Source organism: Stylophora pistillata, chromosome 7 (assembly GCF_964205215.1).
Source record: "Stylophora pistillata chromosome 7, jaStyPist1.2, whole genome shotgun sequence".
Taxonomy (NCBI): Eukaryota; Metazoa; Cnidaria; class Anthozoa; order Scleractinia; family Pocilloporidae; genus Stylophora; species Stylophora pistillata.
Window position 1 is genome coordinate 30,141,294 of NC_142525.1, and position 16,923 is coordinate 30,158,216.

General features: G+C 38.5%; 1 protein-coding gene across 2 annotated transcripts in view; it reads left to right on the plus strand.

The window, feature by feature from the left end:
* Nucleotides 1–207: 207 nt before the first annotated feature.
* LOC111332142 (uncharacterized) overlaps nt 208–16,923 on the plus strand; it is a 21,579-nt gene continuing 4,863 nt past the window's right edge. For both annotated transcript variants that reach the window (XM_088728466.1, XM_088728467.1), the window contains exons 1-19: nt 208–381; nt 604–1,540; nt 5,670–5,776; nt 6,425–6,518; nt 6,656–6,762; nt 7,515–7,608; nt 7,767–7,870; nt 8,639–8,724; nt 8,831–8,913; nt 9,663–9,728; nt 10,495–10,609; nt 11,113–11,172; nt 11,486–11,629; nt 12,728–12,781; nt 12,981–14,061; nt 14,354–14,441; nt 14,819–14,903; nt 15,472–15,546; nt 15,778–16,512. In XM_088728466.1, the coding sequence (XP_088584592.1) occupies nt 702–1,540; nt 5,670–5,776; nt 6,425–6,518; nt 6,656–6,762; nt 7,515–7,608; nt 7,767–7,870; nt 8,639–8,724; nt 8,831–8,913; nt 9,663–9,728; nt 10,495–10,609; nt 11,113–11,172; nt 11,486–11,629; nt 12,728–12,781; nt 12,981–14,061; nt 14,354–14,441; nt 14,819–14,903; nt 15,472–15,546; nt 15,778–16,512 (4,017 nt within the window). In that variant the 5' untranslated portion in view covers nt 208–381; nt 604–701. The remainder of the gene's footprint in view (nt 382–603; nt 1,541–5,669; nt 5,777–6,424; nt 6,519–6,655; nt 6,763–7,514; nt 7,609–7,766; nt 7,871–8,638; nt 8,725–8,830; nt 8,914–9,662; nt 9,729–10,494; nt 10,610–11,112; nt 11,173–11,485; nt 11,630–12,727; nt 12,782–12,980; nt 14,062–14,353; nt 14,442–14,818; nt 14,904–15,471; nt 15,547–15,777; nt 16,513–16,923) is intronic.

The window sequence follows — 16,923 nt, forward strand, 5'->3', positions numbered from 1 at the left end:
ATTCCGTAGTTTTTTCAGTCAAACCTTGAATGCATAAATCGATTTTTTCACATATGTTTTACGCTGTTTTATTTTCCACGAAGAGCAGTCAATTTTCAAGATTACTTGCATAAAGGAAATGAATATATAGAGGGATAATTACTGTCTCGCCGACTCTAAACTGAGGTAGTTGGCGCGGTCACCAAGCATGTGCATGTGTTGTCCCCCGATCCTGCGCGCTGCACCGGCCAGAGAGAACGAACAATTTGTAAAAGGTAGAAAGTGATTTCGACGGGGAAAAACTTCCACACTTCCCTGGATGAGGGAGCCTTCATTTAATTGTAAATCACCACATCAAACCGCCTGAAAATTGGCAGCGTTTGGCCGTTAGATTTCAATAAGGTACGGGAATTTCAAATTTATTCTTGAATTATTAAGTTTACGGTAGTCGAGGCTCTGTTCATAATTTAAACACAACTGTGTCCAGGAGAAAGAGAATTAAAAAGTACACGTTGAAAAAAAAGGAGAAGGGAGCTTTAATTCTTAATCACGATTTTCAGTCTTCATCGTCAGTTGGAGGCTTATTGTTTCCCTGACATGTGTTTTTTTCCATAAACTTCACAGGGCCACGATGAAATTACAGAGTCGAAACTAAATCTCCACCGGTGCTCACTTTCTCAAGGCAAGTGATTACGTTTTGACGAAATCTCGCATAACGTTACATGTGGACGATGAGTTCTGCCGACGAAGAGAACGATGAAGGTATTGAACCTGGGCTTATTGACGAAACGGACCCTGTGTTCCGTTCTGTCGCCGAAGCGGACGTGAGCTTGGATGAAATGATGAGTTTGGCATGTCGGCAAGGGAAACTCGACATCGTGGAGTTGTTGTTGGAAAGCGGAGCCCATGTTGACTATCGTAACAAGGCAGGGAATACACCTTTGTTAGAGGCATGCAGTCAGGGACATGTCGATGTGGCACGTTATCTGTTGGACCATAACGCCAACATCGATGCCCCCACGGAGACTACTTCTGACAGTGCCCTCACCTGGGCTTGCACCCTTGGCAGCGAGGCCATCGTGGAGTTGCTTCTGGAAAGGACGTCTGATGTTGAACACCGTACCAAAGATGGTTGTACAGCTCTGATGTTTGCAGCTTTGGCTGGTCATGTGAAAGTGGCTGCCATGTTGCTTGATCATGGAGCGGAGATAAATGTTGAGTCAGATAGCAACAAGGATAGCCCCCTTACCTTCGCTTGTTGGAAGGGGCACTGTGATGTTGTTGAGCTGCTTCTGGAAAGACATGCCAATATTGAGCACCGTACCAAGGAAGGGTTCACTCCACTTATGTTTGCCGCCCTGGGGGGTCACACTGATGTTGCTCGCAAGTTACTTGAACAAGAGGCAAAGGTCAATGTACCAAGTGGAAGTAATAATGATATTCCACTGACAAGTGCCTGTTGGAAGGGTCACCATGATGTAGTTAAACTTCTACTGGAGTTTAATTCCAATATTGAGCATCGCACAAAGGATGGGTGTACCCCACTTATGCTGGCGGCACGGTATGCAACACGTAAAATTTGTATCTATAGCAGAAGAAAATTAAAATATAATGCTTTTGTACTGTTTGGTAGATAATGAGTGGTCTAAGGTAAAATGAAGTGGGGATCAGGTAGAAGGTACATTGTAAGATAAAGTGAGGTGAGTCTTTTGTTAGTAAATGTCTCATGCATGTCGTAGTTTAATATATCCTCTCAGATTCTCAAAACAGAGCAATTGATGTTATCTTCAATCTAACAAATTGGCTACACTTTCCCATTGTCTTTCATCTAATTCATCATGATGACATCAAACATCTTCAAGACTAAATTGGAACCCCTTACCTCTTGATGTTGTTCCTGATTGAAGAACTTGTAGCGTTTTGTTGTCAACCATAAGGGTTCATTTCTGTTTGCTCCTAGTGTTCTACTCAATCAGCAAAGAGCTTTCGTAAGTTTTGCAAAGTTTCAAGTAGATGTGTCTATGTAGTGGTTTTCTGAGACTGATTTTAGAATTTGAAAAGTTATCTGCATTATATAAGTTGCAATAATGTGGAGAGCTTTATATCAAAATAGAGAGGTCTTTATTGGTTATGAAAAAATCCTTTTTTTTCCCTCTAAACCAAGTACAGAAATTGAAAAAAGGAAAGATTGTGGAAAAGAAAAGTTGGCACTAGATGAATGCTCAACTTAAACTTTAAGGAATGGGGAATTTTTGGTTACTTCCTTGATTCTGTTGTGATCAGACTGGGCTTGGTTAAGAAAGAACAATTGTCTATTTGTTCAGTTAAAAGAAATGACATGCATTTACCATATGAAGCTTTATTGAGGAATCCTCTCTTGAGATATGCATTTTATACACATTTATAATTCAAGAATGATATTGTGCTCAACTGTATTCAAGGAAAAATCTTCACTGTTGTTAAATTTACTAGACATCTGATCCAGATGTCAATTTCTAAGATGGTATCTGTTATAATTTGTTAGACTTTTATCAATAATGAGAGTGACAAAATTTTGCTTGGGAGAAGGTTTCCTTTTCTTTGTAGGAGAAAAGTTTCTCTTAAACTTTTTCCCCATTGTTTGGCTTTCTCTAAGTTTTAGTTGGTTTAAAGTGCACCTAAACCCAAAAATTTTTTTCGCTTAACGAAATAAGCGTATTTTTTGGAGTATTTCTGTGCAAACATTTTTTATTTGCTCAAATCTTCAATTGTCTGTGCCCAGTCAAAATACGGAAAATCGGCCGCCATCTTGCCCCACGGCCGAGTTTAAAGAGGAATGGCTCTAGCGGGTAATGTGACGTCAAATAGAGAACACGAAAGTCTGCATTTCACACATTTTCGCTTGTTTAGGAAGGTTGTAGTCGATTTTGTCCGAAAATATGCCGACTAAGTGTGTCATAGGAGGATGTAGCAACGTGCGAAATTTGCAAGAGGGTATCACGCTTCATACATTCCTCATACAATACACCTGGTCGGCATATTTCGGACAATATCGACCACAACCTTCCCAAACAAGTGAAAATGTGTGAAAAGCAGACTTTCGTGTTCTCGATTTGACGTCACATTATCCGCTAGAGCCATTCCTCTTTAAACTCGGTCGTGGGGCAAGATGGCGGCCGATTTTCCGTATTTTGACTAGGCACAGAAAATTTAAGATTTAAGCAAATTAAAAAATTTTTGCACCGAAATACTCCAAAAAATAAGCTTTATTCGTTAAGCGAAAAAAAAATTTTGGGTTTAGGTGCACTTTAAATTCAATTTTCCTTTATCTTTTTTCCCCCTTGTCTCCCTTTTTTTTGGTTGGCAGGAAGTTTAGAATTCTGGTAGCACCTGTTTTCTTTGATGCTGAACTGTATGTGCATTACAAGTTTGTTCTGTCATTTGAATGGTTCATCTGTCAGAAAGCAGTCTGTTTTACACTTTTTTCTTGTGATGCTGGTTTCAAAATGCTTTCATTTTGTTTGTCGTGCATTTCACAACTGAATGATAACTTCATTTTTTGCTTCTTGGTGTGTCAAATAGACACTTTCTTGAAATAGAATGGAGAAATTGACATCATTAAATGTCAAATGTCACAGGAAATTTATACCAGCACATAAATTTTACAATATGTATTGTCTGCCATGGAAGAATTTTTTAAAATCAAAATCCAATGCTGAATTGTTCATCTCGGGTGAGGCACACTAGAAACATTTTTTTTAGGGTTAAATATTGGCTGATAAGGGTACATGCAGGTATTACTTTTCATGAACATTGTTTTTGAGATTTTTTTCATTAATTAGTGAACTGTATATAGATGACATACTGAACAAGATTGGTTCTCCAAGGTTTAACCATCTATTTAATAACTAAATGCATCAATTCTCTCTTGTGAATTTAAACAATGGATGGTTTTATTGTATTCAGTCACTATTCTTTCATGTGAATTTCTCTGATATTTAGAGCATTGATTTCTGTAACTTTATGTGCAGTTCATTAGAAATTTGTTTTTTTTGTGTGGATAATTTAAACTGAACATACTGATGAATTTCTTTTTAAAATTTCAAGAATGCTATTTTTGATTAAAGAAATGAAAATTAAATTTAATCTGATTTGTTAAGTCAACCAATGGTGTATGTGGTTACCATGCAATGTTTGTTGAAGTTTGGAATTTTATGTTCAATCAATGCTATGGGTAGTTTCATCATTTTCTGGTATGCTGAATGAAAACTTCTACACGTGTACAATCATTTACAATCAATGTAATTCTCCCAAAGTAACTGAAGAATCCATATTAAGCAGAAATAATTATTTGTGCCATGTTTGAAAACTTGCATTTGTTGTTGCTTACCATGATTTATGGTCAGAATTAAAAGAAAAAATAATACATATAGAGAACTACAGAGATATAGTTTTGCAACATTATGATTTAACTAATTCTATTTAGATTTGAAGGGCTAACGCTTGAAAGGTCAACTTTAAAAACTCTTTACGGTGGCCAATTTACAGTATCAGTTCAGTTGATAGAACAGAATTATCTTAACAACTCCTCCACTACTGCAGCACCACAGTTTCTTTAGAAACTTACCCTCTTTGTTCATTTCTGGCTTCAAACCACTTTGCTTGTGTTGTGGTTTGTTATGGATTCACTCCCACACTCATCAAGAAACAAACAAATGCAAGTAAGACTTGTTTGAGTTCTACAACATAGCTCTGCTCAAAACAGTTGATAATGCTTAAAAAAACTCAGGGATTTCTTGAAAATATCCTCATAGAATTTTCCCAATAAGTGTTAAGTGGACATGTCCTGTACAGCTGACTGTATATGAAAAAATATCAAAGTTCTCTGAATGTATGAAAAAATGTTTTACGGGAGTGAAAAAAAATGTCTTGTTCAACAGCGTGTGTGCAAACAGTGTGTAATGATTTTTTGAATCCTCTTTGGATCAAAAGTAAACACAATTAAGATTTTGCAGTTTTGCTTATTGGACTTCTGTGTTTATGAATTAGTAATGTGTTGTTATTGTCTACCATAGCAACAGTACTATTTTAATCCTTTTAAAACAATAACAAGTGAATCCAGTCATACACCTTCGGCATTTCTTATTAGTAGTTGAGATTGTTAATACTTGAGATTTCTAATTAATAGAATTTTTCACTTAATGTTGTGGAATTGGTGAAATTTTCAACCATTACACTTCTGATCATTTTATCTTTGATTGAATTTCTTTATTGGTGGTTTTCAGCATTATTTTATGTCTGTAAACATTGCTATTTTCTTTGTATCTTTGTTTATATTTGTTTATATCTCTTGACTCTTTAGTCATGCAATATCATAGAAATTTGCATGAGCTTTCCATGTGTTAACATTTGTTTTAATACTAATAATAATAATCTTTAGCTTCTTACTCAGCCAGATTGTTTTAGCTAAAGTTAGAAACATTACAAAGTATCTAAATTAAAAGAATCTAACGTGAGAGTGTTGGACATCTTTAAAAGTGATTTTAGAAAGACCTGACTGTGACACGTGTGTGTTTTATATATTGAAGAGTTTTGCAGCAAATTCAGGGGCTAAAAAGTTTGCAATAACAACAGTGACCTTGAGAAAAATTCAAGAGGTCATCATCATTGAGAACTTAACATTCAAATTTGCATTCTGCTTTTTTCACCAGGGAGGGTCACTATTCTGTGGCTAAACTGATTCTTGATAGCAATGCTGAAGTTAATGTCCCCTCTGGTAGTGAAAATAACATCCCACTTACACTGGCTTGCTGGAAAGGTAATGTCAGTGGAAATTTTGTGAGTTTCTCAATGATAATAATGAGGATGATGGTAAAGTCTGCACTTAAGCCAAGCTGAAGCTTATCCTGGTTTCCATAGTATGATGTGAACAATAGACTAGAGTATTTCTATCCCCCCCACCCCTGGATAGGATGTTAGTCCAGGGCAGGGCTACCCCCCCCCCCCAGCTTTTCATCAAGCTTCCCTGTCTATTTGCTGGCACCCATTTTTACTCCTTGATGGAGAGACTTGCTGTGAAAATAAAGTTTTTTGCCCAGGATTTGCACAAAAACACAATGTAATGGCCTGCTCTAGGACCCAGACCTCTTGACATTTAGTCTTGGGCCACTGCATCTCCCATAAAGGATGATAATGATGATAAATTTGCTACAATGGGCACAAAAAATTTATCAGTGTTTTTCTGGCATAAGAGTATTTATACTTTTTCTTACGTGGAGATGGTATGCCTTTCCATACTAAGTGCTCCCCAGCGCATGGGGGGTACACTTCAAATCACTCCATGCTATGGAAATAATTATAAGTCCTGGCAGTTGAGAGTGAAAAAGGCTCGTGCTGCATTAATGTAATCTCTGTGTGCCTCTGGGTGAGGAATAACAGTGTGAACTACTTGCTCATTTGTTCTCAGGTCATACTAACGTGGTGGAACTTCTTTTGGAACATAAGTCGAACATTGAGCATCGCAACAAAGCTGGTTGTACTCCTTTGATGCTAGCCTCAAGGTATTGTTATAAACATTTTTGTGAAGGATACAATCTTTCAAATGTATGAAATATATATCAGTAAAGGCTTAAAGTTGAACAACTGCTTTTTTTCCTCATTTGAAACTTAAAAATGTAATTAGAAATCTCTTTTCCAGAGAGGGACATGTAGAAACCACCCGTCTTCTGCTGAACAAGGGAGCTGAAATAAACACACCTTCAGGGAGCAATGATGATACACCTCTTACTCTGGCCTGCTGGAAAGGTATTCATGTCAGAAGATGCTTGTTGTGATGGTTTTTTTTGTGTGTGTGTGTGCGTGTGTGTGTGTGTGTGTGTGTGTGTGTTTATAGTAAGTTTCCACCGAGAAAATCATGTGAGATACACGTATGGGAGACTTTTAGTAGAATAGAGAATAGCCAAAGCCAGCTTACAATTTTGGGTGTTAAGATTATTATTATACCAAAGAGTGTAGGGAAAGGAACATTGGGTCTTTATTATTTAGGGAACAAGGTGACTTGTATATTATGATGTGTCTGACCATTACAACATTTGAATTTGGACTCAAAAAGGTCACACCTTCTAAGTATCAGTAATTAACCTGAAGTTTTTGTTGGTAACTTGCATTGGGATGAAATATCATTTGGGAAGCCTAGCTAAAGAATTCCTTTATCAACAGAGGACAAAATTTGTCCCTAGCTGGCCCATTAAAAAGTTCAGATCAATGTGAGCAACTTTGCACTTACCCCTCCCCTAACCTGACATTTACCCTTACTTGTTATCAGTTGATTGTTTAGGGTTAAGGGGGGTGGGGTGGGGTTGGTGTGTAGTTGCTTTAGATACTGAAATAGATGCAAAAGCTCATGTGAAGTAAAGTAGACGGCATTTTAAAAATTCAAAGCAAACCAAAAAAATAGGAACTACATGTACAACATCACAAGTTTGTGATACATAATTTACCTTCACAAGGAATCCTTTCAAACTTTGAACATGCTTATACCTTTGTTCTCCTTGCAGGTCATGTTGATGTAGTCAATCTACTTCTCAAACACAACTCCAAGGTTGATCATCAAACTAAAACTGGCTGCACACCTCTTATGGAGGCTACAAGGTTTGCTCATGCTTAAACCTTCCATTCCCAATATTTCATTCTCATAAGTGATTCTCCTTTTTAACCACTTTAAATTTCCTTGAAAATCAAGATTTGTTTATTTCCATTGCTAAAAGCAAATCTTACAGTCAGTACTGATATTGGGGTTAAATCTTCAGGGAGGGGCATGTAGCTGTGGCAGAACAGCTTCTATCACATGGTGCTGATGTAGAACTTCCTGACAACTATGGTCAGAGTCCTCTTTTTATGGCCTGCTGGAAAGGTTTGTGCATTTACATGTAGTTTGTTGATTCAGACTATTATTTTTGCAGCACATAAGATTGTTGAGTACTTTGAGCTTGCCATTGCAAGAATTGATCGTAATTTTGAGGGAGCAAGTGTTTTACAAATACAGTAATCCTAAAAATGATACAGAAAAGCTTTGATGTTACATTAACTTCTTGAAAAACTGTTCTGAAAGCTACAGATTGTTCAACATGGTGTAAGCTTTGGTTGTGAAGAGCACAGATTGTATCAAAGTACCACAAGACTTACATGTAACTCTAATCTTGTAATCCAGTGAGTGATGTAAAATTCTGGGTTGCACGAGAGTTCAAACTCAATGAACCTGTTGCACTAGATAGTATCTGACACTGGATTCCTGTGGAAATGACTACTATTATCTCAATGGAAAAGGCAGTGTTCAAGAAATTTTTCATTAGCTCCTCACCCTTTTGGCTGGGTGTTTTAATTTGAATTCCCACCACCCCTTTGGAAATTCTTGTTGATATTTATGTATTTCTTTTAAATATGACTCCCCCCTACTTAGAAACTTTCATTTGCCCCTTGAATGATGCTACTGGTGTACATTTGTGGTAAAGCTTACCTGTGTCGAGCAAGAGTTTTTGGTTTCAACCCATTCTTCCTCAGTGGCTTGTAATTTAGCCCGAGGTTTCACTGTTCAAGAAGACAGATTCTTTGCCATCTATCATTGTCAATTTAGAGATTATTTTTAAATACTGTTTTTTTTCTCACTGTTCATATTCTGTAGGTCACAGAGATGTTGCAGAACTTCTCCTTGAAAATGTTGCAAATAGAGACTGCCGAACAAAAACTGGTATCACCCCACTGTTCCAGGTATGGCAGAATGTTTGAGAAAAACAGTTCACACTACATTGGTTGTGGGAGCCATATTGAAAGGAGAAAAATCTAATCTAAGAATGCATTTTCTTTTTCTTTCTAGGCATGTCGTGAAAATCATGTAGATGTAGTAGAGCTGTTGTTGGATTATGGAGCCAGTGTGAACGCACCATTCCCAAACAGCAGGTACAGTGTTGGTTTAAGTGGTAACGAGGCTGATTTGCAGCTCTTAGAATCTGTCTGCATATTGCCTTTACCCACATATTACTAGTGAACAAAAAGATCAGTAAAAAAAAAAATTTGTGCCAAGATTACGATTTTTTTCACTGATTTTTTTACCAACATGACAGACTTTTCTGAAAAGGGGGGACTGTTCATAGTCTAGTGAGTATTTCTTGTTCCCTCCAGTTCAAAATTAGTACTATCAAATTACCTCACTTCAATTTAAGTGTCTAAACAACTGAAACAAATGGCAAGAATTTCAATTTTTATTTGCCATGAATCAATGCTATGTTCAAGCCTCCTAATGGAGAGAAGCCACCTCTTAGATGTGTCACCACTTAAATCACTTAAGTTATTATTTACATTGCAATTTTTAATTGTTATTTATTACACGACTGGGGAAGTCAGAGGGCCAATAACTAAAATCAACCAATCAAAATGCTCTATTGCCAGTCAATATTCTCTCAGTATTGGACCGGACACTGTCCCGAATGGTCCTGAATGATACCGCACTTGTGTCCCTTTGAACTTCAGTTGTATAATAAATCTCTTATTAACCAAGCTTGCTCGAGACCATACTGGAAGAACATTAGCCCTTGGTCTTTTTTGAATGGACCGAGCGCAGCGAGGTCCGTACTGTCAAGACCTTGGGCCGATATTCTCCCTATACAGCCCTCGCACTTGGTTAACAAGATATATTTATTTACCTGCAGGGAAAATCCACTGACACTTGGAGGAGAGAAAGGTCATGTTGAGCTTGTCTCCTTGTTACTAAGCAGGTTGGTTTAAGTTGCAGTTGTTTTTAATCGCATTTATTATTCTAGTTGGGAAATTTTTTGAGGTACTTTTGTCAAACAGCTCCTCCTTTTTGTGAAAACTGGGTTAAAGAGATTAAAATGTAGGAGGAATCTGAAGGAAGTCAGGCAGAATATATGGAGGCAACTGATCTGTTATTCCAGTCAAGTAATTTGGACATCAAAAAAATCACAATTCCTTGCCATCTTTGTAAATTGTGTATAGAGAATGCTTCCCCTCCTTTCTTGTGTTTTGTCAAGCACTGTAAAGTTGATTGCAAAGGTATGTGTGTGGTCTGGAAGTTCTTCAAATATCTTAATTCTGAAAATCAAACCTGATATTATCAAATTGCATGAAATGTGTAGAAAAAAAATTGAAAATTTTCTTAAAGTAAACTGGTTATCTCCAGTGTCTCTTTCCATTGTGATAATTATTTTAGCACCTTTACATATATTCTTGTAAAATCTGTGTCACTGGTCAATTTTGGGTCCAACAAATAAAGCTATGCTTGGTGTAATAATTTCAATCATCTTGAAATCCAGTGAATGATGTAAAATCCTGGGTTGCACAAGAGGTCAAACTCAATGAACCAGATGCACTAGATAGTATCTGACACTGGATTCAATAAAGAATACTTCCCTTGCAAAGGAAATTTTTTTTTACACAATTCTATACGGTTGTATTGAAGTTGAAATGCAGATGACTATCATATAAGTTTTGAGATGTTTTGTCTTCTTTTCATCCCTGTAGGAATGCAAATGTTGAGTGTCACACCAAAAAGGGCTGCACTCCATTCCATCTGGCTTGTAAAGAAGGTCATCTAGAGATTGGTGTGCAGCTTCTTGAGAAGGGAGCAGACACAGAGGTGACAAATGGAAACTTGTATAGATGCATGTTGAGTCAATATTTTAACCCTTCCACTACCATTAGTGACTAAGACAGAAATGCTCCTTACTAGACTAATCTAATATCAAGTAAGAAAGTGATGAGAACAAAGAAAAGAATCAATCAGGGGATTGTTGGTTGATCCAATTCCAAATTCTCCTAACTGATATCATGAGAATTGTATAGCAGACAGTAAGGAGAATCACTAATGAGATCTTAGGAGCAAAAGGGTGAAGTCAATGTTTAAATGAAGAGACACGCACAACAGCTTTGGAGTTAACAAACTGCACACAAGATCGAAACGTTCAGGAGCCAGTGTGGGGTGTGTAACAGTTCGTCTTGTTTCAATACAGTTCTGGATTTCTCGAGCAGAAAGGAATTGTTTTACGAATTTCTCATGATAATAGTGTATTTACAGGTAGATATATTTATTAATGGTTCATTTTAAATTGCGATGTTAATGTTGTGCTTCCTTGATGGCAGGCTACCGACTCACGAAACAACACTCCACTTGTTGCATCCATGAAGAATGGACATGTGGAGGTTTGAGATATTTTGTGAAGTTCATTCTTTTTATAACCAACTATATTGTTACCATTAGTAGTATTGTTACTTTGACAAAAACAAAAGTGCTTTATTAAAATCCAAATCCTGAAAACCCCTATTTGCTAAAAAAAAAAAGGTCTTTTGACATTATTTTTCTTCATAAATCTTGAACTTGAAAAGAAGGGGAAATGATAAGATTCTTAAATAACGAGTGACTTATTTACAACAACAACAGAATTGGTCTTCTTTTTATGGTGTCGGCGAGGGGACTTTGCCAAATTTCTTACACACTCTGCTGTTTCACTTACAGGTTGTGGAGTGGTTACTGGGCGTTGTGAATCACCTGCCATCTGAAGATCAATGTCAGAAGTGTCTCGTCGCACCTGTGGATGATAAAGAAAAACATGACGACATGATGCTTGGAAGAACAAAGTGCTACGACTTGGTCAAAAAGGTCAGTTGCAAATAGGGTGTAGTAACTCCTTTCGAGACCATATCCATTTAATGTTAAGAACAACCTTTTGCCTTCCTCGCTCTTGGATCGGGCGAGAAGACTGGCCCAACTGCTCAACCAATCAGATGCTAAATCAAAATCGTTCGCGACACTCACCTTAGCGCGCTATTCGATTGAGTGTCGTAAAACCAAAATCAAAATTTCCCGGCCGCGGGAAAACGCGGGCTACCAAGTCGTCATCAATTTTAATTTTGCATCTGATTGGTTGAGAGCGTGGCGACAGGTTTCTGGACCAATCGCAGAGAAAAACAACCGATGCAATCCCAGATTACTTTCGACAACCAATTGAAAATTGCTATATCCTGCGCTCCTAGGAATTCGCTCGCTTTTAATTTTACTAATAGCTCTCGCAAATATTCCATCATGCGTTACCCGGGTATCTTAGTGCTGACATCCAAAGGGTCCAAAGGCGCGCATTATCTATTATTTCACCAGAACTGCCATATCGTGACTCCTTATAGAGGCATGGGTTAGCTTCGCTCTACGACAGACGCAAGAAGTTATGTACGGATCTGTTTTTGTCTATCTCAAATCCATCTCATAAATTAGACAGTTTGCTGCCAGATAGACATCATACAGCGTACAACACAAGACGCCAGCGCGTTTTTAACATGCCACGCTTCCGCACTGATCGTTTCAAATCTTCATTCATTCCGGCTATGTGCGAGAGGGCTAATCTAGGGTCTTAGCATCGACTGCGTATTTATTCCATTGCTGTATAATCGTAATTATTTTAGGTCTTAGAATCTTTTGTAAATTTCGTAGTTTTATATAGTCTCATATATATATATATATTTATAAATAATTGGGAAAAGTATGCAATTCAGCCTATGGGCTGCAAAGTATTTTTATTTTTTGGTAATAAACTATCTATCTATCTGTCTATCTATCTTTGATCATTATTTTTGGTTCTTTTGATTACTTTTGGTTTTTTTAACGATACTACGACACGAAGCGTTGAATTGCTGCGTCTTTTAGTCACAAGTTAAAGAATTTATGATATTGTCTATTAAAGTCCTTTGTATAATTCTTGTTTAGGCAAAGAAGGCAAGGGAACAGAAAGTACAGCGGAATACTGAGATCTTTTTGAGGGTTAGTGCTGTTGCTTCTTTACTGCGTTTCCTTCTTTATCGTAGAAATTTCATACTTCGTTGTTTAGGTGGAGGTAGCTTATCTTAGCTCAATCAACTCAACATATCGTGACAGAGCTCTTATATCGAACGATCTATAGGTTTTGTGCCGAGATTTTTAGCTGCAGCCCAATGTTTTGATAGAATCATTCTTTTTTTAGGAACTGGAACACGAGAAAGAGAAAGAAGACATCAGGAAAAAGAAGGCAGCAGCCAAACGAAGAGACAAGAGGAAGAGAAGGAAGGCAGCAAAGGACAACGAAGCGTTGTGTGGAGGACAAGTGGGTGAGGACCTACCTCTTGAGAACAGACCGCAAGAGATGGTGGATGACTTCGACCACGATCAAGAGGAAAACGAGTGTGATGTTGTGGACACCACACGAGAGCCGTGCTCTGAAGAGTTACTCACTGGAAATAACCACCAGAAAAATAAAACAGAAGAGAAAGAATACCTCCTCGCACAAGATGCACTAAAAAACAGACAGATCACTGACGATGATAGAAATAAACTCAAGATTTGTACCAGTAACAAGAGATCTACACTTGATAGCGGTCGTTCAAAGCCTAAAAGACCTCTCAGCAGTACAGGGGACGTGTCCACGCCGCAGAACTCTCTTTGTTCCCATGAAAAGGGCCGTGCTCGAAGTCAGAGTGCAGGGAAAGAAACAGAGTTAAAGAATAACACTTTGCAAGATAAGACTTCTAGAAAGAAGAGCGACGAACCTGCCAAGATTACTAAAAAGAAAAGCAATCCTTCGAACAGTGACAAAGTGGACTCTGTTAAGACGCAGAAAATTGAGTTGAAGACTAAAACAACCAGCGAGGTCACACAGTCAGTGACGGTGAATTGTGTGAAACCAGACGTGAAGCAGCAAATTAAGGCTGAAAAGCCGTCGTCAAAGAAAGAATCATCCGAAAAAGCGAATAGTTCTGCTAATTCTAAAAAGAACTCGTACAGCAAGCAGCAAAGTGTCGGAAATACAGCTTCTGTGGGTGATAAATCGTCCAGTTCAAAAGATTGTAGCGTTAGTGGAGCAGTAACAACAAAAAAGTCATCAGATGCAACTCAGGCATCGGTACGAAGAGGAAAAGATACCGCAAATGCTGTTGATCATAATACACCGACGTCCTCTACACTCACTGACAGTAGGACTTCTACGAAGGGTACAATTACCTCAGGCCATTCGTCAAACAGTAGTAACAAAACAACACCTATTGAAGGAGAACGGGAACACAAACCAAGTAAGTCACTTCAATTCAGGTCGTTTCAAGTTTATTTCTACTTATTAGGTGTCATATTCCCCACACTTAATCGCCAAAGTACTGGGCACGATGAGGAAAATTGTATCAGGGTGGGGAGAGTGAGCGGTCAAACTTCAATGCAACCAGGTTGGAAAAAATTGAAGCGTGCCAAGACTTTGACCCTTAATGTTTACTTGGTGAAAGTTATTGCCCTTCTTCAACTTCTTTTTCATTTTTAAAATTTGACAATTAACAAGTTGTTTTTGGTTTTTGTTTTCTTTCTCTCTCCTAGTACATTCACCAAGGTCAAAACAACAGCACTCCCAGCTAGGGAGAGGTGAGGACAATTGGAAAGAAGTCACACGGAGTACAAACTCGAAGTAAGTTTTCAAGATTGGGTGAGGAAATTTGGCTGATTTATGCGAAACAAACCAGTAGCCATAGTGTCCATGTTGTTGGTCATGTCTTTCTACCCTAAAAAACTTAAGCTCAGATTTCCGGGCACAAGTTTGTTTGTTTTTTCTAATATATAATTCCTGTCAATTATTCCTTCCTGGGTAATCTTTGAACCTCTCAAGGAGGTCATCTATGGTTTCCTGAAAGTTGAAATATAGATTTCTCCTTTGGTGCACAAAAAAGGAGATTGTTTTTCACTGGATTGTGTAACATTTTGTCAAAAAGAAAAATCTTAATACGGTATTCTGTTTGAATTCTGTTGGGTTTGTGACTTCAATGTGGCTTTCCTCTTCAATTTCAGGACAGTAATGTATCAACTGACAGCCCCCAATGCAATCTGTGGGCGCGTCATTGGTCGTGGAGGAAGCAAGATCAACTCAATAACAGTACGTATCCTGGATCGTCATCCGCTAAGCGTCAGAGAGCAATAGAAATCAATTTTGTCTTTATCCTTTATACCAAATTTGGCTTTCGAAGATACTTTTTTTCCTCTTTGTTACTTTAAACAAGGCATTTGTATTTTATTTAAATGTAGACGTTGTCCCAAATGGTGACGATGTTCTTTATTTTGAAGAAACAAAACTAGGGGAAAGGAAAACTTGAGGCTTTTCGAACACAAAACTTATTCAAATATGGGTATCCTTTTGATTTCTGTTTTGAGCTTTACCAAAAAAAGTACTACGGTTTTAAAACAACTTCACTTACTGGCTGATTAGGTTGCTTGTTATTCATGTGGGACAACTTTGTCTTGACAGCCTGGAAGTTAGCACATTCGCAAACGTTTGACCGCTGTGTCGGGGGAGGGGGGTGGGGGGTGGGGGGTGTACTTTTCGTCGCCACTCGTTTCAATTAGTCAGTTTTAAAACAAATTTCGGGTGTGAACCATTTAGAAGCCAGTTGTTGATTGATTTGTGTCTTGATTTACCTATATGTGTTTACTTTGTGCCTTTCCAGGAAGAATCAGGAGCACAAATAACGATTGGAAAACCAGAACCAAAGAACCCAACGGACAGAGTTATCACCATCAAGGTATTGAAATGATTGATATGTAACATTTCCTTACAATTTCAATACGTCATCTAGCAAACTGGTTGTGAGAATCTACAAAAGTATCAGCTCGAAGCTGTAATGTTGATGGAACACCAAACTCTCTCAACCAATTTCAGTACCAAGGTAAGTATTGCAACTAGAAGGGAGAATTGCAAGTCAAATCTTGCGAGTTTAAGGATTGGGGATCTGAGTTATATGTTGTTTTTCCAGGGGTCTAATAAAGCTGTACAAAGAGCGAAGTTCCTAGTCACACAAGCCTTAAACACGCCCAGCACAATTGGACAAACGACATCTTCTGTGTCTACGGCGACCACATCCAATGCATTGTCATCTTCAGACAGGACACAAACCAGCACTTCTCCAGCTCCTGTTCGAGGTAACTATGCTGCGATTCCATCATCATCATCTTCATCTGAATGGCCTACCATCGAACAGGCGAACAACATGGCCGTACAGGCACCAGCGACGAAGCCGACAGTTTCTAACATGAACGACAAACCGTGCGAAGGAACGAAAAGCTCACCAGAGCTTAGCGAGGGCAGTCAAGAAGTGTTTGAAGATTCAGTTGTAGCTACAGCAGATGTCGTTGTTTGCGGCACGGAAACATCCAGTACCTTTTCGACCTCGACGCCTGTTGCTGCAGACTCCACTCAAACCACGACATCCGCTTGGAAACCGTACAGGCCGTCCTCGCCTCAAAGCATGGGCGCTTGTACCAGTGCGGTTACGACTAGTGGTAGTAGCAGTATTACGGTGGCTAATTCACTAGAGCCAATTCACAGGCTGACTTTAGAAGGACGCAGTAGTGATGTGCCAGGGCCGCATAGAGCTTTCCATTTGCAGGACAAACCTTGTTTGCAGTCTCCAGCTCAACCCAGAAGTAATCGCGTAAGTGACAGGCAGGGACTAGACCCTGTCACGTTACATGAAAGCTGGGAACCAAAGGTATCCTTTATTTTAAGCCTCGTTTCTGTACGGTTATCCCGAGCTTGTGCTTCATTCATTTAAAATGTGGCACAAGTTTTCTCAGCCAATTATCAGTTTCAATTGAGTTTCGAATGAAATCCGGAATTGCTTTAGTTTTGTTTGGGTTAGCTCTACAATTTGTCAAGAAAACTTGCACATCTCTCTCTCAACCAATTAGAACTAAAACTGAATCAAACGCGATTTAGTCGCCAGGCTCGATTACCAGCTACTGTACGGATGATGAGCCCGCACTCCTCTCCGGAAGTGTGAAGTTCCCTTTCCAGAGGATCGACGACCGGATTCGAGAAAACGGCGGAAATCGAGCCTACGTCGTCCCTTAAGTTTTTCGCGCTTTGAGCAGTTAACATTTCAGTTTGATTTCTCATCGGC